Source organism: Sceloporus undulatus, chromosome 10 (assembly GCF_019175285.1).
Source record: "Sceloporus undulatus isolate JIND9_A2432 ecotype Alabama chromosome 10, SceUnd_v1.1, whole genome shotgun sequence".
NCBI classification, from domain to species: Eukaryota; Metazoa; Chordata; class Lepidosauria; order Squamata; family Phrynosomatidae; genus Sceloporus; species Sceloporus undulatus.
In genome coordinates this window covers 14,932,938-14,960,448 of record NC_056531.1, presented here as the reverse complement: position 1 = coordinate 14,960,448, position 27,511 = coordinate 14,932,938, and the positions used below count along the sequence as shown (strand labels likewise).

The following is a 27,511-nucleotide window of genomic DNA, read 5'->3' as shown; positions in this document are numbered from 1 at the left end:
TAATATAATATTATTGATTATTAATAAATATATAATATTATTACCTTATAAAAAAAAAATGAAGCTGCCTCTGATGAGAGCCGTAATAGCTGAAGTGGCCATATAATAATATTATTATTATTATATATTATTATATATTAATAGAATACTTGCCCTAGAGAATATAATACATAATAAAATAATATTAATATACTATAATACTAATATGAGATATGATGAGTGATGATGGCAGGGAAATTCTAAAAAAAAGTAACACTCTGATAGCCTTTATTGTATACTAAATAAGTTAAATAAAAATCTACATAAATCAATACAAATACATTATATTATTATTATATTATTATTTTACTTTATTGTCCCTTAGAGATAATATGATAATTCCTGTCCATAGAGAATAATAGGATACTTGCCCATAGAGAATCATTGAAAATATTTGCCCATAGAGAATAATAGGGGATATTGCCCCACTTCCCAGAGAATATAGGAATATATTTATTATTATTATTTATATTATTATTATATTCCTTATTGGGCCAGTCTTGTCCTAAACTTGCAATCCATCTCGCCAGCGACTCCCAGCATCCCTGGCATCCGAAGAAATTAAATTATAATGCCGGACCAATTAGCAAAACCTCGACGACGCTGCGTAAAACAGGCGCAAATAATTGGTGCTCCTGGCTTGCTCGGCGGAGACGGCGCGCCCATTTGTGGCGTCTGGCGCAAGTCCGCGCCCGAAACGAAGGGGCCCCGCACAGCCGCGAAGCGCGTACTGTTTGGACCCTCTTTTAGCCATCCAGCGCTTATAACATCTGCCGCAGGAGCCCCACTGACTCTAGTTTCTAGATCCTGCCATGGCAGAGGCAATCGCCTTCCAGATTTGCCCCCGAAACCCTTTCTTTCTTCCTAGGAGTCCTGAAAGCATTGCCTGCTCTTTTCTTTCTTCTTTCTTCCTTCCTTCCTGCCCCTTCCTTCCCCATGAAAAAGAATCTAGAGTTAGAAAGGATAACCCAACAAACGCCATGCAGAAATAATAGGTCCAAGTGTGGAAGGACACTAAGGGCTCATGGTCCAACCCTCTTCTGCCATGCCCGGATACATAGAAGAATAAGATGGACAGGGACTTCTAAGGGCCCCTAAGTCCAACCTCCTCGCCATGTAGGAATCAACCCATAGACTACTAAAGATGGAAGGGATTCAAGGGCCCATAGATCCAACCCCTCCTTCTGCCCAGCAGGCAAGACATAGAACTAATAAAGATGGGACTACACTAGGCCATAGAAGTCCCACCTCCTTCGCCATGCGGAATACCTCACAACAAGGAAGAATCGGACAGCGGCCACGCTATTAAGGCCAAGAGCAACCTCCTCTCCTGCCATGCCAGGAATACATAGGACCCTGGAGCCGTAAGGGACTCCTAAGAGCCACAGAGTCCGACCCTCCCTTTCCGCATGCAGAGAATACCATAGGGACCCTAGATCGGAAGGGATTATAGGGTCATTAGTTCCAACCCTCCTCTCCTCCCGCAGGAATACATAGGACCCTAGAGTCGGAAGGATTACTAAGGGCCCTCTCTCTAGTCCAAGCTCCTTTTGCCATGCGGGAATACATAGGATCCTAACGTTGAAGGGACTACTAAGGGCCAGAGAGTCCAACCCCCTTCTCCCAGTAGGAATACATAGGACCCTAGAGTCGGAAGGGACTACTAAGGGCCATATAGTCCAACCCTCCTTCTGCCATGCAGGAAAATACAAGGATCCTAGAGTCGGGGGAAGGGGACTACTAAGGGCCATAGCGTCCAACCCTCCTTTTGCCATGCAGGATATAGGATCCTAGAGTCGGAAGGGATTACTAAGGGCCATATAGTCCAATCCTCCTTCTGCCATAGAATAGGAGAATACATAGGATCCTAGAGTCAGAAGGGACTACTAAAGGACATATAGTTCCAACCCTCATTCTGCCATACAGGGAATACATAGAATAAATAAATCTGGAAGGCAAGCAACCGTCCTGATGGATGCCAAATCTTGTTGTGCTCCCCTCTGATACACAATTTTGTGCCAAATCTGCCTTGGCCCCCATCGTCCTGCTCTTTTATCATGGAAGGATCGGTCACTTTCTGTGGGACGTCTGGATGTCCGGCCAGCCTCCTTGCCTTGAGTCAAGGGACTTAGCGAGGGAACCAGGGCAGGAGGGAGGAGGTTTGGAGTTTTAAAAGGTTCGTTTATTAGAATTACTTTTAGTTATGGGTCAAAGGAGGTCGGTCAGACACTGCTACTATTCTGCCCATTATCCAGATGCAATGCAGCCACATCTGAGGGAGCAGGGATGGAACAACACACACACACACACCAACACAAACACACACACACCAGACACCTATACATCTGGGAGCAGTGGTTGAAAATTTGAAAATTAAGTGAAAAGGTATAGCTTACAGAGATAAATGTGTGTGTGTGTGTGTGTGTATATATTATTGTATATATATATATATATTATGCGCATTTGGAGCGCGGGGTTGGGGGTTGGAAATGATAGTGTGGTATAGATAGGAGATATGTTAGCATATACCATCTGTGGCAGGGATGGGAAGGAAATTATAAAGCTATCAGACATAGATATTTATAAGAGAATATGCATATGGGAGCAGGGTTGGAGGACCCAGGAGTTCCTAGAGAGGACACTCTCTCTAGGCCTTGTTATAGCTCCTCCAGGGCAACTTATGGTCAACTTAAAACTAAAAGTGGCATTGAAGGCCTGAGATAATTCCTAGAGAGGATGCTCTACAGGGCCCTTGTGTAGCTTCCTCCAGTGCCAACTCTATGGTCATATAATTATACACACACACACATACAAGCACATCTGCCGGGAGCAGCATTGTGATGATACAACCACACACAAAGCATAGAATACTACGGCCTAGAGTGGAAGGGAGGATCTCTAAAGGGCCAGCCTTTGCAACCCCGCTCTTCTGCCATGCAGGAAGTACAGAAGTTAAAGAGGCTGCCTGCAGGAATACAGAGAGCAACGTCTGTTTTCCAAAGATAATGAAACCCTTTTTACTGGCCTCGGAAAGCAAAAAGGGTACCACCCAGTTTGTCTCGAAGGGAGGGAGAGATGGAAGGGGTGTTTGCTGGTGACGGGGAAGCACACTCGCAAACGGCCGGGTTTCCACTTGCACAAAGCCTACGGAAACAAGGAGCGCGGAGCTGGGGAGGAGTCGGAAGCTAAGGATACAAGACAGCAATATATTATCCTAAGGCACATTCATTTTGAGGCCTGCCAAGAGGAGGAGGAGGGGAGAGGAGAAGCCCACGGTCTCCCAAACAACACCCACCGGGAAGAAGGGAGGCAGGAGGAGGAGGGGGGGAAGGGGACGGGAGGGGGAGGAATAGGGGAGGAGGAATGGAGGATGGGATTGGATTGGAGGGACCGGGGGAGGGGATTCGCCTCTATGCTATGAGCAAACCCTAAAAAGGAAACAACGCATGCGAAAGAGGGCGCTGGACAACCCCAAAAGTGCTTTGCCAAGCGTGCATGAGGGAAAGCCACAGGGGCGGAAGCATGGCTTGGTGGCGCTTCGCTAAAACACAGGGGCCTGGGATGATTTTGAATGGCCAAATTCCCATCCAGCCCTAGTTAAAACAGAGGAAGGGAAGGAAGGAAAAATGGCCACCAAACCCCCACCACCCCAACACCACACCACAAACCCACACCAAACCACCTCTGAGTCCCCTGGAACTAAGGGAAACCTACAAAAAAATAATGGGTCCCACCATTATGTGTATGTCTATTGTGTGTGTGTTGGTGTGTGTGTCAGATAGATAGATAGATAGATAGACACACACACACAATTATATACAGACACAATATATAGTCACCAAACCCACCAACCAAATTCCCACATGACTTGGGAAGATAAGCAGGATTGGCCCCGGATAGGCATTTGGAGGGGAGAGACCAGCAGAGGAGGGGAGACCAGTCAATAATTTACTTACCTACCTAAGGAAGAGAAAGAAAACCTATGAAGACGGAAACAATACACAGGGTCCCTAATATAAGTAGTAAGGAGTCCCAATAAAGGAAAATCTAGGCCCATCTGTAGGTCCCCAGTGCAACTCTATAGTAAACATCCTGCTTGGACGTACAAGCCATAGGAGTTGCACTGAAGGACCTAAGAATTCCAAGGTGTTCCTCTGCTGTCTCTTTACTTATTCTGTGCTGATTCTGTGATTCTATTCCGTCCTCTCTTTCAGTGCCACATTTAGTAAAGGTTGACCATAGAGTTGCAATGGAGGAGCTACAAAGGCCTAGCAGAGTGTCCTCTCTAGGTCTTTCAGTGTGACTTTTAGTTAAAGATGACCACAGAGTTGCCCTGGAGGAGCTACAAAGGCCTAGTAGAGGGTCCTCTCTAGGAATCTCTAGGTCTTTCAGTGCAACCTTTAGTTAAAGTTGACCATAGAGTTGCACCAGAGGACCTTGGTATTCCTAGAGAGGACATATTAATCAAATCCGCAAATATCAAACCCGCAAGTAAGGAGGGATGAGTGTAGTTCGTTGAGGCACCAGCCAAAAACTACAAATCCCAGGATTCCCTATAATAATTGACATTATTTAAATATAGGTATGATATTTCCTTTCTCGCGTCCCTTTGTTGACCCAGAAAACCCAAAATCCCCTTCCGCCAAAGAGAGAACGTAAGGAACACCCTGATTAGTTTTCCTCTAATAGGATTTCTTTCGGATAATAGGCTAAAACAAAATGGCTGCCTCCAGATTAAAGCCCCGGTGCAATCCCTGCGCTAATGTGATGGCGTGGAATATACGTTAAAAAGTAATCTGAGATGTGGATGTGAACCTTCCTTTCTGCCATGCAGGAATACAGAGAATAAGGGAATTGTTTTAATTTCTCCCTTCCACTTGGAGAAAAAACGAGGGAATAAACCCACAAATAGTAAAATAAATAAAGATGTATTTGCCTACTCACGCATTCGCAGACGGAAATGCCGTTCTCCTCCCAGCTAAAATAAACACTAAATAATTCATGGCGCTTCTATACCTCTTTTTCTTTCGCCTCGCGCAGGCCTTTAAATAATTCAGCACAACCTGTAATGAGAGATGCAAAAGGGAAGGTAAGATAAATATCTTCCCGAAGCAGCAGCAACATCTGTTGCAGGAAGACCTACTTTGAGCATGAGCCAACAGTGCGATACTGCAGCAAAAAAGGCCAATGTGATTCTAGGCTGCATCAACAGCAGTATAGTGTCCAGATCGAGGAAGGTAATAGGGCCACTCTATTCTGCTCTGGATATTCCTCATCTGGAATATTGTGACCTTCTTCTTGGAGGAAGGCAACAGCAAAACCATCAAGAAAAAATCCTTGCGACAGGGTCGCCGCCATTTTGAAAAGACCTGAAGGCACGCCGCCATAACTAACAGTGGACTTCGCCCTCATGGCCCCATGTTCCTTTTGTCCGGTCAAACTGGTTGTGCAGGAAATTTGTGGGGGTTTTGCAACGGAGGCTGGGTGGGCCCTTCTGTCACAAGGAGCGGCTTTGATTCTCTGTATTCCTGCATGGCAAAATTTGGGACTATAGGACCCTTAGCAGTCCCTTCTGACTCTGGGATCTTATGTATTCCTGCATGGCAGGAGGGTTGGACTATAGGACCCTTAGTAGTCCCTTCCGACTCTAGGGTCCTATGTATTCCTGCATGGAAGGCGAAGGGTTGGACTCTATGGCCCTTAGTAGTCCCTTCCAACTGTAGCATTCTATGTATTCCTGCATGGCTTTTCAGTTCCTTTCTAACTCTAGCATTCTATGTATCCCTGCACGGCAGAGCTTTAAACGCCAACTTGCAGCCATGACTCTGCAAATGATCTCATTCCTCTGGCGAGGATTTCTGAGCCTCTCAGTCATGATCTCACTGTTGATTTTGGAAGAATCCAAAGCCAAGGAAAGGGTCGGAGGAAGAGGTTGCTATGACTAGCAAACATGAATCAGACGTTTCCTCCTCCTGAGATGCGTTTTTCAAGAGAACCACAACCTCAGCCCTGTTTGTTGTTGTTTTCCCCCTAATATCCAGTTATAATTTTCCATAATAATAATAATAAATAATATCCCATTGTACATAAATTTTATATAAAATAAATAATATCCCATTGTAGATAAATTGTATGTAAATAAATAATTAATAAATAATATCCCATTGTGTATAAATTGTAAATAATATCCCATGGTATATAAATTGTAAATAATAAATTAATATCCCATTGTGTATAAATTGTATATAAATAAAAATTAATAAATATCCCATTGTATATAAATAAATTGTAAATAATAAATAGATATCCCATTGTATATGGATAAATTGTATATAAATAATAAATAATATCCCACTGTACAGGTATATAAATAAATTGTAAATAAATAATATCCCATTTTATATTATTCGCTTCAATACAATGGGAGACGGAAGAAATAGAAATAAAATTTATTATTATTCGAATAAATTGTATATAAATAAATAATTAATAAATAAAATCCCATTGTATATAAATAATTATTAATAATAGATCATAAACAATATCCCATTTGTATATAATGGGACTTGCGCATCTGTGCATTTAGTTATTCATAATAATTAATAGTATCCCATTGTATATAAATAAATAATAATAAATAATAAACTATATCCTATTGTATATGGGACTTGTGCACTTGGGATAATGAATAACATCCCATTGTATCTAATGGGACTTGCACCTCCTCTGTGGGTTTTGGACTCTGGGACCGAACACCAAGGGCCCTACATTTCTTCCTCGGAGGCAGAACAATTCGTACCTGATTTGAGTCCGGTTGCGGGTGTCCGCCTGGCATGGTTTACTTGCTGTAGTAAGAACTGTGTCACATCCCATCGACCGCCGGGAAAACAACCCGCACCAAACCGGATTAAGTTACTGGGAAGCCAGAGGCACCGAGGCCTTAACCTTTGCCACACGATCCTTTGGTGCAAATTTGTTCTGGGAAGACGTTGATCATAGAGTTGCGCAGGATGACCTACAAATGCCTAGAGTTCTCTCTACATCTCCCAGTGCAACTCTATGGTCAATATCTATGTCAAATGTTGACCAGGAGGACCTACAAATGCCTAGAGAAGGCTTATCTCTAGGTCCTCCAGCACAACTCTATGGTCAAGTTCCAGCAGAATTGTTCCGGAGGACCTAGAGATTCCTAGAGGACATACTAATTGAATCCGCAAAAGCCAAATCCGCCAATTGGATGCCAAGCTATAATTTAAACCAGGGGTCGGCAACCTCTGGGGCTATGGGCGCCGCCATTTTTTCACCCAAAAAACCTCTCTGGGGCCAGCTGCCGTCTCTGGGGCCCTGCAGGGTTGCCAGGGCGGCAGGGGTCTCTGCGGGGCCCGCTGCCGTCTCTGGGGCCCTCCAGGCGGGCTCCCATGGCGGCTGGGGGCCTCTGGAAGGCCCGGTGCCGTCACTGGGGCCCTCCAGGGGGTCCTCCAGCACTGCCAGGACCCCCCCACGCTTTTTTGCTGGTCTCGCGGGGCCTAGGCCCCGTCAGGGACCAGCAAAAAATGGGGAGGCCTGGCCCCGAGGGTGGAAGCTCCACCCTGGAGGGTGGAAGCGCCACCACCCCAGCACACACCCCGCCCCGGAGGGTGGAAGCTCCACCCCCAGCAATGTGCCCCACCCCCAGAGAGCCGCTCTAGAAGCTCCACCCCTGGCATGTGCCCCGCCCCAGAGGTCGAAGATCACCACCCCCAGCTTCGGCCCCCCCAGTCGCCTGAGGGACAGCAACCCGGCCCCCGGCTCAAAAATGTTGCCTACCCCTGATTTAAACATTTGGAGAGTTAAATACTGTGCTGCAAAGACTACGCTGCCCTCTAGTGGTCCCCCCCCAAAAGCAACGCTCAAGCCTGCTTCACCCCAATGAGGCCCCCAGCAACATCCCTTATTTCCAATACGGAAATAGTATAAATTACAAAACATTTAAAAACAAATTTTTTGTTACTAAAAAATTGAATTAAATTAAAAATGATAATTAAATACATAAAATAAATAAAATGAATAAATTGAATTAAATTTAAAATAATAAAAAATTGATTACATTTAAAATATAAATAAAAATCAATTAATTAAAATAGATAAAATAAAAATTTTTAAAAATGAATTTAAAATAAATGAACAAATAATAAAATTAATAAAATTAATAAATTTAATTAAATTTAATTTTTAAAATATATAAACACACAATAAAATAAAATAAATTTAATTTAAAATAAACACATAATAAAATGAATTGAATTAAATTAAAAATAATAAAATAAATGAATGAGTGCAAATCTACTACACTATATTAAAGCATAATAATAATGAATAAATAATTAAAAATTAAATAATAAAATAGATACATAATAAAATAAATAAATGTAATTTAAAATAAATTAATAAATAATGAATAAATTAAATTAAAAATAAAAATAAATGAATAAATAAATTATAAAATAAATAAATGAACTAAATACATAATAAATTAAATAAATTAAAAATGATAAAATAAATGAATGAATAAATTATAAAAATAAAATAAATACATACATAATAAACTAAAATAAACTGAATACATTACAAAGCAAGTGCTGAGTTTATAAACACCGGGAAGTTTTATTTTTTTAAAAAGAAACATCACAACCATCAACGGTGGCGGCGCTTGTTACAGGGAGCCTTCCTGCCCTCCAGGTCTTTCTGCACAGATCTTTAATAAACTCGGCATGCTCACAACACATGGGGTTTTTCTCGGCCCAACGAACATTTTCAAAAAGGAACGACAGAAAGTAATAACAATAATAATAAAAAAGAACAACAACTCGGCAAACTACCATTTAACTTCCGACTTTAATGCCTCCTCTCCGCGAAAAACGGTGAAAAATACTAAAAGTCATACAGATGAGGGGATCCTCGTAATGTTGCGGGTCCAACATTATTAAATATGGAATTATAAATTTAAAACGTTCTTTTAAATTCTGGTTTAAAAAATAAATCTGGTAGTAAATGCAGTCTTGACGGCGGCGGTGTTGCGGTTCGGCGGCGTTCCGCGCTTAGTAGGGCCGGTCTCTGCGATCTTGGCGGTGCTCTCCCCTGGAAAGGAATAAAGGAGAAGAGGATTACAACAGAGGAAGGGGTTTAACCCCATACGACGGATCAACCCCCGCGTCGTCAGCCATACTTGTCGATTTTCCCCAGTCCGCCACGCCGTCCACCGCGTCCTCCCATCTGCTCCATCAAAGGTCCGGGTGGCCCCCCGGGTCCGCCGCGACGGCCACCTCCGAAGCCACCTCTGTCCATGCCGCGTCCTCCCCGGAAACCACCTCTGTCTCCGCCGCGTCCACCGCGGAACATCCCCCCGGGTCCCCCGCGGTCCATGAGTCCTCCTCGCCCTCCACGCATGCCTCCGGGGCCGCCCCTGCCGCGGTCTCCACCTGCAGCAGAAAGACAATGCGCCGCTTGTTCGGGTAATGGGCCACAAACCTGCGTGAGGTGACGGCAGGCGAGCTGCGGGGACCTGCCCCACAAGCGCAGGCAGCGGGATGCGGAAACAGTGCAACGGTCTGAGCCGCGCGGCACCCTGCCACATTTGAGAAACATGGCGCCGGCTCCTTCCTTGTGCGATGGAAGCAGCGGCTGCGGACAAAGCTGCGAGCAAAACAACACACACACTAATGCGCGCGCATACCAAGGACATCCTGCCTCCGATGGGTCCTCATGCTTTTTGGCAAGTCCCCCCTGCAGCCAACATTGTAACATGTCCCCATCCTCACTTTTAGGTCTAGCACCTCAACTGTTCCTTCCAAAAGTGCGCTCTATGCGCTCGTTCTCACGCTACATCTCATTCGGCGTAACGCCCCCATTACTAAGAATGGGGTGTGCTCCCCAGCGCACAAACCCCAAAGGCGTTGAGGGTTCCCGCATCTCTTCCAACTCTATGGTTCTTTGGGACCTATGCAACCAGTTCAAGTTGTGACGCCAGACTGACCGAAACAACAATGTCCAAACTCTTCAGGCGTTTCAGGACTTCGGCTCCCAGAATCCTAAACTATTGGCAGAGGCTTCTGGGAGCTGAAGTCCAAAACACCTGTAGGACCAGAGTTTGGACATCACTGTCCAGTTGTTTTGGACTTCAGCTCCGAGCATCCCAGATCATTGGCCAAGGTGGCTGAGGCTTCTGGGAGTTGGAGTACAAAACACCTGGAGGGCCAGAGTTTGGACATCGCTGGACTAAACCTTAGTCCTCCAAGTGTTTTGGACTTTCCCAGAGGCCCCAGCCAACATTGGTCAGCGCCAGGTCCTTCTGGGGGGCCAAAGTCCGAAATAGCTAGAGGGTCACAGTTTGGGAATCACCGAACTAAGTGGTAAAGGGGGAGGTGGTCTACAAATTAGGTTTGAAAGCCCAAATGTAGTTTGGTGCGCAGCTGCCTCCTGCCTGACCCATAAGGAAGCATGAAATGGCCTTCCAGAGAGGTTTAAAGCCACCGAAGACACATGATTTTGCAGAAAGGTAACCTGTCCTGGGCTCTTTTATGGGGGGTTTGATTTGTTCCCATAGCCAACAACTGGCACAAAAGGGCTGGAGAGGGGAAATCGGTCAAGATCGGACTATTTGCTACCAGGCAATTATGGCCGGACGCCTCTTAATCCAGAGCAGCCCAGACCCTGGAATAATGCAACCCTGGGACTTAAACCTCGTCCCATCTCTTCAACCAAAGCAAAGCCATAGAGTTGCGCTGGAGGAGCTACAAAGGCCTAGTGGAGTGTCCTCTCTAGGAACCTCTAGGTCCTCCAAGGCAACTCTGTGGCCAACGTCCGACAGACACTGACCATAGAACTGTATTGGAGGAGCGGCAAAGGCCTAGTAGAGTGTCCTCTCTAGGAATCTCTAGGCCTTTCAGTGCAACCCAGAGACCTCCCCAGGCACCTGTGGCAAAAGGTATTATTGTACATACTCTCAGCCCAATGGAAGCATATGAGAGAGGGGCGTTATTATGGTCGGCCAGAGCCAAGGCTGGCACTAGAAATGTTTCTATTATGCCAAGTTTCCCAGGTTTTGAGTGCCACCTGGGACAAACCTTCAATTGGTGTGGGCCATGAGTAGTGTAGGTCCCCCCCCTTCCTCATAGGATGATACAAGGATACCCCTAGGCATCCGGTCACCTGCGCAACGCCACGGGCAGCGCTTCAGGTTACTGACCCCCCCATACTCTCTCTCCTGTGGATGCGTCATATACACAAACGAAGGAAAAGACATACCACCTGTGCAAATTTCCCTTACCACCATTTGTCCCGTATATGAGCCCTCTAAGTGGCAGCGGCTTTCCGAGCAAGAATCCGGGACCTTGTGGACATTACATAAGCAGAGGTCAGTGTCAAGGAATTCGGGGGGAACCCCGGACCCCTAAGGCTCGCCGAAGACCGGGGACGTACCTGGAGGCGGGAAGGGCGGCGGGAGGAAGCCCTCGGGTTTGGGAGCCTTGCATTGGTTGCACTCTGTCCTCCATGCGAAGTTCTGGTTGCCACATCCCCTGGGGAGCATCAAACGTCAATGCATCAGGTGTGAAAGTGTGGCTGGACATGCAAAGATGGTAAAAGCCTCCCTTGCCCTGCTCCAAAATAGATGCCTCTATATTCCTCTGGAACACTACCAAGTAGATGGGAAGGATACTTGATGCGCGCACACCAAGCCACATTCTTGGTAAAGAGAAATTAGAAATGGCACATACCAAAAAACCCGCCACAGAGGATTATGTTTAAATGAATGACTGGTTTGTGACGCTGGGGTATTAGTGTGTCTGACCACTCATGCACAAGGACAACGATGCACGAAAGCGCAAGGTCTTACGGGTTGGGGCACTGCCAGTCCCCCGCTCTATGCTGGACGTTTCCTCCTCCGGAAGGGTTTCCCCTGGAGCCCCGTGGTCCTCTTGGGGCGAAGCCACCGCCACCGCCGCCACGGTCTCCACCACGGCCCCCCATGCGCCCCATGGGACCGCCAGGGCCGCCAGGTCCCCCTGGACCTGGAAGGAGAAGGAGCAGCCTATTAGTACGTCCGACGGAGGCTACAACTGGGTAGGTCCACTATATAGGAGACCCTAAATCTCTAAGGTTACCTCCACGGAGAGGGGGCGGCATGCCACGTGGCTCCCGGGGTGGCAGTCCTCCGCGCATGCTGTTCAGTGGCATCTTCTTCCGAGGGAGAGAGACTTTGAGTTTGCTTCCTTGGAAGTCCTTCCCTGAAATGCATAGTCACAGAAGAGCTGGAAGAGACCCCAAGGGCCACCCAGTCCAAGCCCCTATACTTCCCCATAAAGAGTCATAGGAGAATACTTGCTCATAGAGTATTATAGGGGATTACTTGCCCATAAAGAATCATAGGGGAATATTTGCCCATAAAGAATCATAGGGGAATACTTGCCCATAGAGTATTATAAGGGAATACTTGCCCATAGAGTATTATAGGGGAATATTTGCCCATACTACTACATGTCAACTATGTGAGTAGACGTCGTACGTAAAGGAGATGCCCCAAAATTAAAAGTACAGTATACTGGAAACAGGTAACACACCAAAACTGAATAAACGCTGAAGATAAAACATGAGATGAAACCGGAAATGTATTTGTTTACTAAATGTGCTGAATAAAATGCCATCCCAAAATACAGAGGAAATATGAAAGACAACGATATTAATATATATAATAATTAATATAATAATTTAATATAATTAAATAATTATTTAGTTATATAATAGTAATAATAATAATACCCCGCTCTTCAGCCAAAAGGCTACCAGAGCGGCTTATGGATAAAGAACGGTCCCTGGGTCTGTTATATTGTAAAAAAAAACAAAAACAAACAAGGAACTTATAGGATTAAACCTATTAACAGAAGACTAATCAGTAATATGGGAAAAGGTCAGGTTGGAGGTAATTACTCTCTAGGGATACTAATGGAAAGCAAACTGCGGAACTAAAGGGAAGTAAAAAGGAACACGGAAAGACTGAGGCAATGTATAAAAGAGACAAGGGAAGAAGCTGTGTTAGTAGGGCTTGCATAACCGCAATGGGTTTCAGTATACCCCATTACAGCCGCAACAGGGGAATTCTAAAGAAGGGAGCCCATGGACTGGGACCCCACTACTTGAGTTTTCTAGTTATTTTCAGTTTTGCAAATGGATGTTAAATTTCCTGGACTCTTGAGTCTCTCCCAGTGACCACTGGGTCAGAAGGTGGTGGTTCCAGTGTATATTGTGCTATTTCGTCCCACTCACCATCCAGCCATTCGACAGCCGCTTTGGCCGTTGGCGGGTCATCGTAGCAAACGGTGGCGTCCCCCTTGGGCTTCCCGGTGTCCTTGTCGAGGTAAATGGTGATCATGGGCTGTCCGGTCCTCTTATTCATCTAGGTAGTAAGAAAAGAGTATGGAGTATGCAATCCCAAACTCTTAAGGAAACCCTGTCCTTGCTCCTGACAGAAGCCCCCAATGTTCAGTAAAGACGTTCCAGCAAAGCGTACATCAAACTCCAAAGAAATGCCACTTCATTTTACTACTACTACTACTACTACCACATGTACCTTGACAACCCCACACTGCTTGAAAAAGTCGGTCAGCTCCTCCAGGGTTACGTTGTCGGTCAAGCCCTGAACGTAGACGGAGCTGCTGTCGGCATCGTCATCTAGGTCTAGAGGTGGTCCTGCGGAGATAAGGAGGCGCATCAGAAGTGTGCATTTCGTCACATCGCTCTGGCGAAGGGATGGAAAGGTTAGTTCAACCCCCCGCCTAAGAGGCATACACTTGTCCTTCCATATTCGCCAGGGTTAGGGGCACAAGACCCCCGTGAATATGGAAACACTGGAAATAACAAAAACACTGAGGACACCTCTCTAGGAATCTCTAGGTCCTCCAGGGCAACTCTGTGATCAATGTCCAACAGACACTGATCATAGAGTTGCGCTGAAAGAGCTACAAAGGCCTAGTAGAGTGTCCTCTCTAGGAATCTCTAGGTCTTTTAGTGGGACTTTTACTTAAAGCTGACCATACAGTTGCGCTGGAAGGACTACAAAGGTCTAGTAGTGTCTTCTCTAGGAATCTCTAGGTCTTTCAGTGCCACTTTTAGTTAAGGTTGACCAGAGTTGCGCTGGAGGACCTAGATCTCTCAAGAGAGGAATGTATTAATCAAATCCCTGAGTAACCAAACCTGCAAATATGGAGGGATGAGTATAGTTTCCACTTTCTCCAGTTGAAAGTGACACCCTGCCGTCACCGATCGCGACAACTTCCTCTATTGATATATGCGCCAGAGGACTCAAAGCATGGACCGAACGCGCCACATAAATAAGGGATGGCTGCTAAGGAAGGCCGGCGCAAGAAGTTTTGTGGCCTGAGCTTAAGTGGCAAGCGGAGATAGTAAGCCCCACTTACTACCAACACCAGCCTGGTGGCCTCAAAGACTGACCATTACATTTATCATCGTTATCCAGCGCAAGACTGAACTAACGACTCCCAGGAAGATAAAATGCAAACAGATAAATGCACAAAGGGCACATAGATAGATACAGGTTCTTGTGGTGTGGATTATTATAGTAGTAGTAGTGGTTTTTAAACATTACCTAGGTCAAGGTCTGGCCCTTCGTCCAGGTGTCCTGCCGTTCGAGGGGGGGAAAGAAACCACAGAAGGCATCGTTAGTGAGCACCTGGCATGTGACATTGGGGACAAGCACACACCGCTATCTATTTTACAACCGCCATTTTGTGGCATGTGTTTTTGTGGCTTTTTTTTAACTGACCGCATTGCAAGAAAGCTTGCAACGCAACACACCCTTTTGTGTCATTGCTCAGCTGGCTATTTTAGCAGCCCTTTTACAAAAACCATCACCAGGGTTTTACACTTGGCTTATAGGGGCATCCCTTGGGGCCAATCGGTGCTTTGCTTACCGACGTTTACATAAACCAAAGCTTGTTTACCTTCCCCCAAAATTAAAAGTATTGCAAAACACCCTTTATTATGTTTATTATTTTTTCCTCCACCTTTTCCATTTCGTAACCATTAGGTTTTAAAAACCAAAAACCTCACAGACCCCTAAGGCGTTGCCGGCAGTATCGTTATGAAAAATCCCATGGCGTGCACATATGGCATTGTTTTAAACACCGCTTGACAAACGTTACGGGGTTGTCGGTCTGTTTGTTTCTTTACCTTCCCCTAGCTGCATGTTACATATACGTTTATGTCATTATCTTTTGTGTTAAACCACTACCCCGTCGTAATGCTCAAAAACTTACCACCAGGCTTATTGAAGCCACCTCGTTCTCCAGCGCTGCTGGGGGGATAAACGAAGAAATGAAGGCCTTTTTTCCCTTTTATAAAGCCAGCACCGCCGCCGCCGAGCCTCTGGGGCTCGCGGGGAAGGAGGGCGCGCTGGCTAAAAACATATTCCAAACCACGCATTTTCCTCTCTCTGCCTCTGTCTCTCTCTGTCTCTTTTCCTCTCTCTCTCTTTTTCTCTCGGTCACTAGGCCTTTCTTTCTTCAGAGGGCGGCTCGTTCGTATCGCCTTTTTGCGCACAACGGGAACCTCGGGTCGCATGGGGTTTGGGATATGGACACACAACCCACCCACCAACCCCGCTACTAAGGCATTAAAACTGCAATACTTGGCCAGAAGGAAGAAAAAGTTGGAACCTCCCATACACATATTATATACACATTTAAAAGACACCCCTCCCCTGAAAATACACTCGTCCCTCTGTATTCGCTAGCGTTAGGGGCACAAGACCTCCGTGTATATGGGGAAAGCACAAATAATAAGAAACAGCATGTCTGTATCTGAAAAGATGCCTATCTAGGAATCCCTAGGCCTTTCAGTACAACTTTTAGTGAAAGCTGATCATAGAGTTGCCCTGGAGGAGCTACAAAGGCCTAGTAAAGTGTCCTCTCTAGGAATCCCTAGGCCTTTCAGTGTGACTTTTAGGTAAAGTTGACCATAGAGTTGCCCTGGAGGAGCTACAAAGGCCTAGTAGAGTGTCCTCTTTAGTAATCCCTAGGTCTTTCATTGCAAGTTTTGGTTAATATTGACCACAGAGTTGGGATAGAGCAGCTACAAAGATCTAGTAGAATGTCCTCTCTAGGAATCTCTAGGTCCTCCAAGGCAACTCTGTGGCTAACGGCCAACAGACACTTACCATAGAACTTTGCCAAGGGAGCTACAAGAGCCTAGTAGAGTGTCCTCTCTAGGTCCTTCAGTGCTACTTTTAATTACTTGACCACAGAGTTGCACTAGAGGACCTACAAAGGCCTAGTAGAGTGCCCCTCTCTAGGAATCCCTAGGTCATTCAGTGAAAATTTTAGTTAAAGCTGACCACAGAGTTGGGCTGGAGGAGCAACAAAGACCTAGTAGTGCCTTCTCTAGGAATCTCTAGCTCCTCCAGGGCACCTCTGTGGCCAACGACCGACAGACACTGACCATAAAACTTCTCCAAAGGAGCTACGAAGGCCTAGTAGAGTGTCCTCTGTAGGAACCTCTAGGTCTTTGAGTGCCACTTTTAGTTAAAGTTGACCATAGAGTTGTGCCGGAGGAGCTACAAAGGCCTAGTAGTGGGTCCTCTCTAGGAATCGCCAAGTCTTTCGGTGCAACTTTTAAAGTTGACCATAGAATTGCACAGGAGGAGCTACAAATACTTAGTAGAGCATTTTCTCTAGGTCTTTCAGTTCAACTTTTAGCTAAAGCTGACCTTAGAGTTGTGCCGGAGGACCTAGATATTAATCAAATCCGTGAATAATCAAATTCGCAAATCTGGAGGGACGAGTGTATTTTGGTCTACTCCCTCCTCGTTTTGCCTACGTAAAGCTGCACCCTCATCCTTTCTCTTGCAAGTAAGGGGAGAGAAAGCCAAGCTCCTGTGTGGAGAATCCTTTAACATTAACAGTTCAAAATCAACCAATCAATCGATAGGAAAGAAAAGGGGGGACACAGGAAACCCTAGGACACAGTTCAGATGACCATACATTCAGGTGGCTACTGGGATTATTTTCCTTTAACATTTCTCTGTGGAAGGAGAGCTTACAGGATACACCGGGTTTCAAAGGCCTGAGAATGCAGCTTTGCAAATATACATAAACGCGCAAAAACCCGCGTCTGGTTTTAACGCAACGTATAATTTGTGGGTGGAAGTGCAGCCAATTAATAGCGTCACTTAAAAATGACATTTTGGGGGGGGGCTGTGAAAAGGATACCTGAACAAATTGGGGAAGGAGGGAGTAGACTTTCCACCAGTTAGCAAGTATTGCACTTTTAATTCTAATAAAACTCAATATACACACAGTTCCAAGCTGTTTGCATGCAGCTTTGCTTCTTTCCTTTACCCCAAAAGTGTGTATATATACACACACCACACATATATATCCCTTTTTAAACAAGATGTTTACCCTTTTAAATGTTACACAATTGTAAAGTTATGACACCTCCCCGCTACCTTTATTACCAAACACCAAGTACTTATGCGCAGTTTACCCAGTTACAGGTGGTTTCCGTTTTTTACACAATCGAACACATTTGATTAAGAATATTCTATGTATATTATGTATATATATATATATATATAACTATTGTTATTATTATTATGTTCCTCTCCATATGGACACCGTGTCTAGTCCCACTTTTCATTATTGCTGCCGGCTGAGTACTGAGTACGGGTACTTTTTTTAAGTACTGAAGTGTGTATACAAGGCTCTCACTTTGTAACCTGTAGCATATAAATGCGACAAAGCATGTTAAAAAGTTTTTTCCACGTTTAACAACCAGTTGAAAATATATAGTTATTATTTATTTATATTTATATAGGTTAAAAAATATAGATATATAGATATATAGAGGCAATGAAAAAGGGCACGTTAAGAACATGGGGCTTCTTACCTGCGGGAGAGGCGCCGAAATGCATCGCAACATCATGGCAAAGTGGTCCAAAATCCCCTATTCATGGCCCTTTATGGCAGCCGATGCGCGGCATCAAGGAGCCACCTTTTTGTCCCACAAACCCCCAAACCTTCCCCAGTCCCATAAATTTTTCAGCCTTCAATTTGGGGCATGAAAATTGGAGAACACCAAGACCCCAATATCCAAAAGATGGGGATGTTGGATTGCATATAAGGAAGAAAAATGATGTGGCGATAACCATTTCGTTCGCCTCCGTCTACTTTAAAACACATCTAGGTGAAGAAATCTTTACACACAGAACTAGGGAGCCCTTTTCCATCTGGATGCAACTCCGAAAGGGGTTACTACTTTCCTGTGTTAAGGCTGCTTTGGTTGTTAACTGACCACATTGTGACAAATAATCAATACACAGTTTTGGGCTGCAACCAAGATCTCAAACCGTTCTGGATTCGTGTTTTAATGTCACTATGCAAGAGTGGCCCTTGGGCTTATTGAGACTACTACTAGGAGCAACTACAGCTGAAAGAATTGCCAGCGGTTCCCTCTTCCCCTCTTACTCCAACCCTCTTAAATATACAAATTACCCAAGGACCACTCTGCATAGTGGGATTTACTACCTGGGTGGAACACACACACAAACACCACCCTTGCTTTCTGCACCTCTCTTTCTCAGTCAATCCTGTCGCCTGGGACTAGTATCTGATGAGTAGGACTTCCCAAACCAGGTCCTGCCATCAGCTGAGATGGCCAAAACCGATTTGGGGCGCCCCGAAAGCTCCGGTGGGGAGCTGTGTTCAAGAGTTGCAAAGGGTTGCGCTTGGCACAGTTGATCTATTGCCAAACCTGAGCGTAGTACACAAGGCCCAGAGTTGAGAGCCGTGGGGGTACAAGGAGTAGTAGGGACACCACTCTTGTTCGGCTCTGACACTGGCTTGCAGAGCTAATGCACAGAGCAAACGTAAAGACCTTCCCAAAGTAACAGCAGACACCAACGTACATACCTTCAGGGAGGAAAGGAGGGCAACCCCTTGGAAGAAGGGTAGTAGTAGTAGTAGTAGTAGTAGTGTGTTGTGTGTGTGTGTCCGACCCCAAGTTTTGTCTTGTACAGTACCTGCAGAGGATCTGTTTCCTCTGCCTGCTGTGGAAAAGGGCTGAAAGTTACACCATGTTTTTAAACGCCCTGGGGACCCTCTTTCTCCACCCAGGCACAGACTAAATGCGTCCTGCGTTCGTTTCCCCCGACCAGGCGGCCCCATGGACTTACTACACGGAGGTTCAACATGCACTTGCGATTGCAAATAAGACCTAAGTCCATGGGGAAAGTGGGTTTGCGCCTACTACATCTTTCAGCCCTTCTTTTCCACTGCATACCCTATTCGGGGGGCAAAAAAATCACATTAGGTGAGAGGAGAAAAAGGGTTTGCTCTTACCCCATTCCACCGCGACCACCTCCTCCGCCTCCCCGGCCTCCTCTGTTCACGCCTCCGCGGTCGAATCCCCCTCGTCCTCTGCCCCGGCTATCGGGGCCGCTCAAGCTCCGGCTTTCCCCTGGTCCTGTAAAGCCCCCCCGAGTCCTGGCCATAGATGCCCATGCTGCTGGGGTGGTCCTGGCGGAAGGAGCCTGAGGAACAGACCACGGAGTAGCGTTAGGGAAGGAGTAAGCAGGCTTTGAAACCCTCTCTTACGCTGCAGTCCTACAGAGGCCCTACTGACGGTAAATAAAGGTCCTACAGAGGTAACTTGTAGTAAATAAAGGCCAAAGATATATATTCAAAGATATAGCCGTGTCGGTCAATACGTAAAAAGATCTTGCAGCATGTTTGAGACCAACTGAAAGAGAGCAGTTGGCAGCGTATCTGCAAATGCGTCTGAGAAAGTGGGCTTTAAGTTTACAAAACCTCAATACTGCCAACTCCTTTCAGTTAAGTCACAAAGGTGCTACAAGGACCTCTTTACACACATATCCTCTAAATACCAGCAAGAGGATCCCATTTCTTTACAACCACACGAACAATTGGTCAGAAATCTGTCTCTACAGTTAAAGAAGGTGCAAGTATTAAACTCAGAGTCGCTGGAAGCGGTCACTCACAATATACCAGTGAGTGACCATCTTGAGTGGCCGGCGGGGACAGTCACTTGCAATATTATTCATCTGAAAGATTTCCAAATAAAAGCAAAGTGTTGTGATCCAAGATATGTAGCCACACATAAACCCCTTGTAAGGACTCACTTGGTTGCCCATAGCTGCTGCTCTGCTGGCTGTACTGGCTTGGGGTCTGGCTGTAGGATCCGGTCGGTGGTGGGTAGCTAGTGGGGGGCTGCTGGCTGTAGCTGCTTTGTTGCCCATAGCCACTCTGCTGGCCGTAGCCACTCTGCTGGCCGTAGCTGCTCTGCTGAGAGTAACTGCTCTGGTCGTAGCTGCTCGGCTGCGAAGAGGAGTAGCTGTGGGGAAGGGAAAGACATACCTGTATTTGTATATACATACATAATATACACATGAATCTAACGCACCAACATTTGCTTGCAAGCGTTCCCCATTAAAACAGAAAGGGAAGTACTCAGTAAATGTACCTAGTAGGAGGATAGGAAGGAGGCGCAGTAACTTGCTGCATGGGGTAACTTCCAGGGACCTGGTAGCTGTAGTTACTCTGCCCGTATCCTAGGCTGGGTTGGCTATAGCCGGTGGTGCTGGACTGGGCCTGGTTGGTCTCTGCAGGCTTGGTACCATCCTGAGGTCTAAAAGTAAAATGCCAAGAACCAAGATTAATCTTGCACAAAGCCCCTGCTTCGTTGGAGGCACCGGGTTCAGGTGATGCGCGACTGTCAGGAGAAGTTTCGTCTTGGAGAGTAGCTCCGCGTATCCAACTCTATGATTGTAGGGTTACCTTGCAGGGGCGGTCGTCGCCGGCTGCTGCCCGTAGGTCGGGTAGGCTGGCTGGGTGCCATAAGTGGAGGGAGCTGCGTACGACGCCTGGGTCGTGGTGGCGGTGGCGGTGGTCGTGTCGTAGGCGGTGGTGCCGTATCCTTGGGTGGGTTGGCTGTAAGCCTGAGGGGCAGCCGGAGCGGTGTAACCTACAACAAAGAAAAGCCTATAGTGAGCAGCCGACCCACTTGCGCACCCCATCGCTTAGAAAGCCGGGCCAAAGCTAACAAAATGAACATCAACATGAAGAAATGTAAGGAAGGAAAAACGAAATGCACAGATATAGGATGAGGGACACCTGGCTCAAGGAGACTTATGCATGTGAAAGGGATCTAGGAGTCCAAGTAGACCACAAGTTGGACATGAGTCAACAGTGTGATGCGGCAGCTAACAAGGCCAATGCGATTTTAGCCTGCATCAATAAAACTATAGTGTCTAGATCAAGGGAAGTAATAGTGCAAAGGAGGGGGACTAAAATGATGAAGGGTCTGGCAACCCTGAAGCCCTACGAGGAAACACTTGTAGAAAGTCTTCCATCCATCTGTGTTAGAGTAGGAGCTGGGGATGTTTAGCCTGGAGTAGAGAAGGTTAAGAGGGGATATGAGAGCCCTGTTTAAGTATTTGAAGGGAGGTCATACTGAGGATGGAGCAAGCTTGTTTTCTGCTGTTCCAGAGAATAGGACCCAATGGAGCAATGGATGCAAACTGGAGGGAAAGGGATTCCACTTAAAAGTTAGGATGAGCTTCCTGAGAGTAAGACCTTTTCTGACAGAGATTGTGTTGACATCTCCTTCTTTGGGGGTCTTTGAACAGAGGCTGGATGGCCACCTGTCAAAACGGGGATGCTTTGATAGGGAGTTCCTGCATGGCAGGAGAATGGGGTCAGACTGGATCAGGGCCCTCCTTGGGGTCTCTTCCAACTCTAGGATCCTACTGAGATGGCGCTGATCTACCTACTGCCCCTGCACTTTATATAGGACTAAGCATGTGGGGAGGCTCATTGTAAGCACACACCGGGGAACAGATCCTAAAAATGCCCAGCCTTGCTTCCCTGACAGGGAAAAAGACACATGCTAATCATTCGTCACTACACACATCTGTTTCCTCAGGGTGAAGGTGGTTAAATACAACGGACAGCAAAATGGTGCCAAAGTTTGGTTTTGGGGTCCCATCGTCCCCATCAAGCCCAGCCAGAGCATCAAACCATGCCCTTGCTATGTCTATCCTTGCTGCAAAGGACTGGCCCTGGTCTGCAACGCAGTACTACTGTGCTTGTTTTTAAGCACATGCTCCTTAAAGTGTAAGGTTTCGAGCATGGCTTGAGAGTGCATGATGGGAGTTGTGGCCCACAACGGTCGGAGGGCCATTGGTACCTTTGGCTGGATCTGCCCTATGTGCTTTGTTCATCCATGTATGATTAGTACCCAACGTAAGCATCTGATGTCTACCTCCGCAGCTAGGATAGACATAGCAAGAGCATGGTTCGATGCTTTCAAGTATGATGTACTGCCATGCGCTTTAATTCAGCATGTTCTTAAAAAGACTGAACTTCTGATATATGATGTGTTCCTTAAACTGTAAAGCGTTAGGGCGAATTGAACTCTAAAGCAAAATAAGCAACGGCGCATTGACAACCACACTGAAGTCGAACGATGTCCGGATGTGGGACCAATGACGACATGGAGCATGCAGAAACGGAGGCCGAAACAGCTGGATGTGGTCTAATCATGCTGTTCACCCTTTAGGGAATGTAAACATAGCCCTTTGCGCATTGGTGGGCAACTGTAGCAGGTCTAGGGGCAACCAATTTACTGCCCCTTGAGACCCTTCAGGGACCACAAGGAATGCCCCCAAAGCCTCTCTGTCGGCAAAATCAGGCCACTTCTTGTTCTTAAAAATGTGGCGCTGTTGTTGTTGCTGTTGTTAAAACAGTGGAGGGAGGACTGCCTCTTTGGACACTTAAAATATTGCCCCTCCTGGGTTCTTCCGGGGCATCGAATTCACCGTTTTCCGGACAGAAAAGGGGCAGTCGAGGGGCTCTAGAGAAGCCAAGGGCCACACGGAGCCTCAGGGCCACACTTAAAAAAACACCTAATGGGTCAACAGCGTAACTTTGGACAGAAATGAAGGACGTTTTTCCATGCAATACATATGTGTGTGTCCAAACCTGTGCTGGTCCCTTCTACTGTGGAAAGCGCAAGGCAAAGAGGTACAGAAGGCACACCATCAGAGAAGAGGAAAAACATTTCCCAGGAGTAACTCTACATTACTAGACTGTAAGTAGAACAATTCTCTGTGCGAACCTAGATATCTATACAGTGGTTCTCAATGCTCAAGGGAAGCCCTCTGTATGCCTTGTTGTTTCCGCTCACGTTGTTTTAAAGAATCCCAAGAGTGGCTGGGGATAAATTCGCTCTGTGTATAGTAAGTTGTTGTTGTAAATGTGCACTCACCGGCTGGAGGCTGCCCATAAGAGCCTGCGTAGGCGGTCTGCCCATAAGTAGCAGTGGTCTGTGCCTGGGTGTAGTTGACATCGGTGGGTTGCCCATAGGTCCCATAGCTTTGCTGCCCGTAGGCCTGCTGCGGGGAGAGAAAGGGTTTACTTCACCCACGTGGAGCTAAGAACTGGATGTATCTAGATCATATCTATGACCATATCTATCTTATCTACAATCAGGGAGTGACTGTGAAATCCCTACTCCAGGTAGAACAGAATGTAAGAGGGAAAGCAACCTACAGCTTGCTATCAAGGCTTAGCATGTACTCTTAAGTCTTTGCACAATTGCGACACACTGTTTCGATGATGTGTGCGCCGCATACCGATTAGTGTCTCTCAGCGACGCGAGGTGTTGTGACAACTTCCCTGCTGTCGCGCTACAAAAAAGTTAATGAAGCAAAGCCGTTCGTTCTACTACTCAGCTACAAGCAGCAAATGTAAAGGGCATGTCCAAACCATTTACTATTACCTCGGCTCTCGTTACGTAAGAGGGCACATTCTGCTTCCCTTCTTGCTTTGAAGCGTGTAACTTGGTCTTCGAAGTCTCTTTCCCACGCTAAGGATCCTTACTACCTTTTAACTACATTGGCTATCCTTGCAATTCGACCCACTCCCCATAGATGCCCCCTTGATGCAAAAAGAGCATCTGGGGAAGAGTAATGCTATCAGAAAAATATATGTTCCCCCTTTCTTTCCAGGGAAAGACGGAAGCCTCTGAATAAATGCAGAGACTTACCTACTCTGTGTAGGGATAATCGCTCCCGGGAAGCAGGCCCAGTGTGTAATCCCATAGGATCCACTGAAAAGTAAGCCCCACTGAATTCAAAGGGAAATTACACTCATCCCTCCATATTTGCAGCTTTGATTGTTCATGGATTTGATTAATATGTTCTCTATAGGAATATCTAGCACCTCCAGCGCAACTCTATGGTCAACTTTAACTAAAGGTTGCACTGAAAGGCCTAGAGATTCCTAGAGAGGACACTCTACTAGGCCTTTGTAGCTTCTCCAGGACAACTCTATGGTCAACCTTAACTAAAAGTGGCACTGAAAGACCTAGAGATTCCTAGAGAGGACATTCTACTAGGCCTTTGTAGCTCCTCCATTGCAGTCTTATGGTCAGTGTCTGTTGGACGTTGGCCACAGAGTTGCCCTGGAGGACCTAGAGATTCCTAGGGAGGACACTCTACTAGGCCTTTGTAAGCTTAGCAAATATGGAGGGACAAGTGTATCATGATGCTGTTTTGGGAGAGAGAGGATAATGAGATTTATTTTATATGATATATATAGATAGGCGGGATACACATAAAATAATAATAATTACTGTCATTATTGTTACCTTACCTGAGTGGTCTGGGCATACCCTTGAGCTGGCTGAGCCGCGTAGGCAGCATAGCTGTGGAAGGGATACAAGAAGTGTGAAGGCGCACAGAAACAAATGCTCCTGTGACACATTGTACGTCCCTGTAACGTACTGTAGCGATTGCAGAGCAAGGCACTATATCGGTGTAAAGAAACATTTGCACATACAGTGCAAGAGTGCTTTAGCTCAGCCACCTTTTTCACAAGCAAATACTAGTAAGCGGGAGGCTAATGGGACTCTTGTGCAAGAGGTGAGCCCAAGGCTACAGATCCCATTACACAACCAGTACAGTATTTCAGTTATGAAAACCAACGTAACTAACTATACTGGCATTTATTTAGATGCATTAAAAGTGTTATGTGACCTTAGGTCTACGTTTTATTTACGGGGGAGGAAAAAGAGGCCTACCTTTGCTGGGCTGCAGCCTGACTGTAGGTGCTATAGTCTGCAGGAGATAAAAAGGAGAAGCAGGTGTTAGGAACGGATCTAAATGTGAGTACAGAGTGTAAGTTGTTGTTGTTTAATCTCTTGTCTTGTGATTCAAACCACAGAAGCACTGGTCTTTGTATTCGAAGGGACCGCTTCTACAAGGATCTGTGTGCCTTGAAAGAATAGGCAAAGCTCACTTAACAAAAGCCAGAATGAAACAAAAAGGGCTGAGGCTTTACAAAGGCCCAGAAATGCAGACATAGGCGGGTTATAGACCGCCGAAAAGCGGCGGTCTGGCGCCGACGCCGCTTGCAGCGTCTGGGAGCCGCAGCCTTTAAACGGCGCAACTCCCGGATGCTGCAGAGAAGGAGCGCGGAAATCGCACTCCTTCGGGGCCCCGGAAGAGGTGCCGCAAGTGCCAAAGGGCGCACTCGCGGCGTCACTTCCGGTGCGCCACGTGCAGACGCAGAGCATCTGTTATGTCAATATGGTGGCGGCCGTGTGGAACGGCCACCACCATATTGTACATATTGACTCCGTTTTAGGGTTAGGGGGGTGCGGAAGCACCGCCCCTTCCTAACCCTAATATGTATTCAATACGTATTTTTTGGCGGTTTGTAACCCGCCATAATCCTGTTTGAGACCACTTTAACTGCCCTGGCCCAGAGCTAGGGAAACCTCAGGCGGTTTAAAACAAACTTTAATGATAGTATGTAGATATTTTAAGCATTACTGTTACCCATAATTATTATGATTATTATTATTAACATTATATTCTCCCCCCACAGAGTGCCTCAGGCGATTTAACACTCTTCTTATTGTAACCTTTGATAATATTATGTAGGTGTAGAAAACATTACTGTTACCTGGAATAATAAATATGATAAATAAAAACAACGGGTTAAAAATAATAATTGCAAGCTGCTCTGAAAGCCCTTCAGGATGAAGAGCGGGGTATAAATACCACAATAAAAAAAAGTAATATATATACAATACAATATAATACAACATATATATATATATATATATATATACGGAAGGGGAATACTAAGGGCCTAAGAGTCCAACCCCTTTTGCCATGCAGAAGAAAAGGATCCTAGAGTCCGGAAGGGATTACTAAGCCATATAGTCCAATCCGGCCTTCTGCAATAGAGGAATACATAGGATCCTAGAGTGCAGAAGGGACTACAAAGGACATATAGTCCAACCCTCATTCTGCCATAAGGAATACATGAGAAATAAATAAATTGGAAGAGCAAGCAACGGTCCTGATGGATGCCAAATCTTGTGTGTGCCTACCCTTCGATACCGAATTTTGTGCCACTCTGCTTGCCTGCCCGTCGTCGCTCTTTTTATAATGGAAGGGATCGGTCACTTTCTGCTGGGACGTCTGGATGTCCGGCCCAGCCTCCTTGCTTGAGTCAAGACTGTGCGATGGGACCAGGGCAGGAAGGAGGTTTCGATTGAAAAGGCTGTTTAAGATTATGAGTCGAAAGGAGGTCGGACACTGCTATTCTGCCCATAATCCAGATGCAATTGCGCCACATCTGGGAGCAGGGATGGAACAACACACACACACACACTGCACACACCAACAACAGACACTATACATGCTGGGAGCAGGGTTGAAAATAGAGTGTATAGATACAGAGATAAAGTGTGTGTGTGTGGGTATATATATAGGGTATATATATATATATATATATGCGCTTTGAGAAGCGGGTTGGAATAAAGAATAGATGTGAGATATGAGAGATATTGTTGATATACCATCTGGGAGGAAGGAATGGGAAATTATAATAGAGATTCGACATAGATATTTTAGAAAGAGATATGGCATATGGGAGCAGGGTTGGGAGGACCCAGAGATTACCTAGGAGGACACTCTCTGAGGCCTTTTAAGCTCCTCCAGGGCAACTGTAGTGTCAACTTAAAACTAAAAGTCATGTGAAAGGCCGAGGAGATTCTCGAGAAGGAAGTGCTCTACTGAGGCTGTGGTAGCTCCTGCCAGTGCACTTGCGATGGTCAATATGATATTACACTACACATCGACAGCATAACTCTGGGAGTCAGCATTGGTGAATACAACACACACAAGCTATAGAATACAATAGGCTGCCTGAGAGTTGGAAGGGATCCTAAAGGGCCAGCCTTTTGCAACCCTGCTCTGTCTGCCATGCAGGATAGACAGAAGTTAAAGAGAGCTGGGGCCTGCAGGAATACAGAAGAGCAACTGGTCTGTTTTCCAAGATAATGAACCCTTTTGTTCTGCCCTGCGGAAAGCAAAAGGGGAGCCACCCAG

The 27,511-nt window shown here is 45.9% G+C and overlaps 2 protein-coding genes across 2 annotated transcripts in view; both read right to left on the bottom strand.

The window, feature by feature from the left end:
• Positions 1-6,874, bottom strand: part of LOC121916602 (GAS2-like protein 1) — a 13,334-nt gene extending 6,460 nt beyond the window's left edge. Inside the window, exon 1 of the mRNA XM_042441893.1 lies at positions 6,839-6,874. Coding sequence (XP_042297827.1) covers positions 6,839-6,874 — 36 coding nt within the window. The remainder of the gene's footprint in view (positions 1-6,838) is intronic.
• A 1,784-nt stretch (positions 6,875-8,658) lies between these two features.
• EWSR1 (EWS RNA binding protein 1) lies at positions 8,659-25,348 on the bottom strand. The gene is given in 18 exon segments (XM_042442049.1): positions 8,659-9,156; positions 9,245-9,497; positions 11,497-11,594; positions 11,912-12,086; positions 12,180-12,302; positions 13,339-13,468; positions 13,643-13,761; positions 14,678-14,710; positions 15,348-15,385; positions 19,428-19,564; positions 19,566-19,618; positions 20,228-20,439; positions 20,569-20,733; positions 20,883-21,069; positions 23,088-23,105; positions 23,374-23,500; positions 24,762-24,813; positions 25,189-25,348. Coding segments are annotated over 13 exon segments (1,452 nt in total). The 5' UTR covers positions 20,610-20,733; positions 20,883-21,069; positions 23,088-23,105; positions 23,374-23,500; positions 24,762-24,813; positions 25,189-25,348; the 3' UTR covers positions 8,659-9,116.
• Between the last annotated feature and the right edge of the window lie 2,163 nt (positions 25,349-27,511).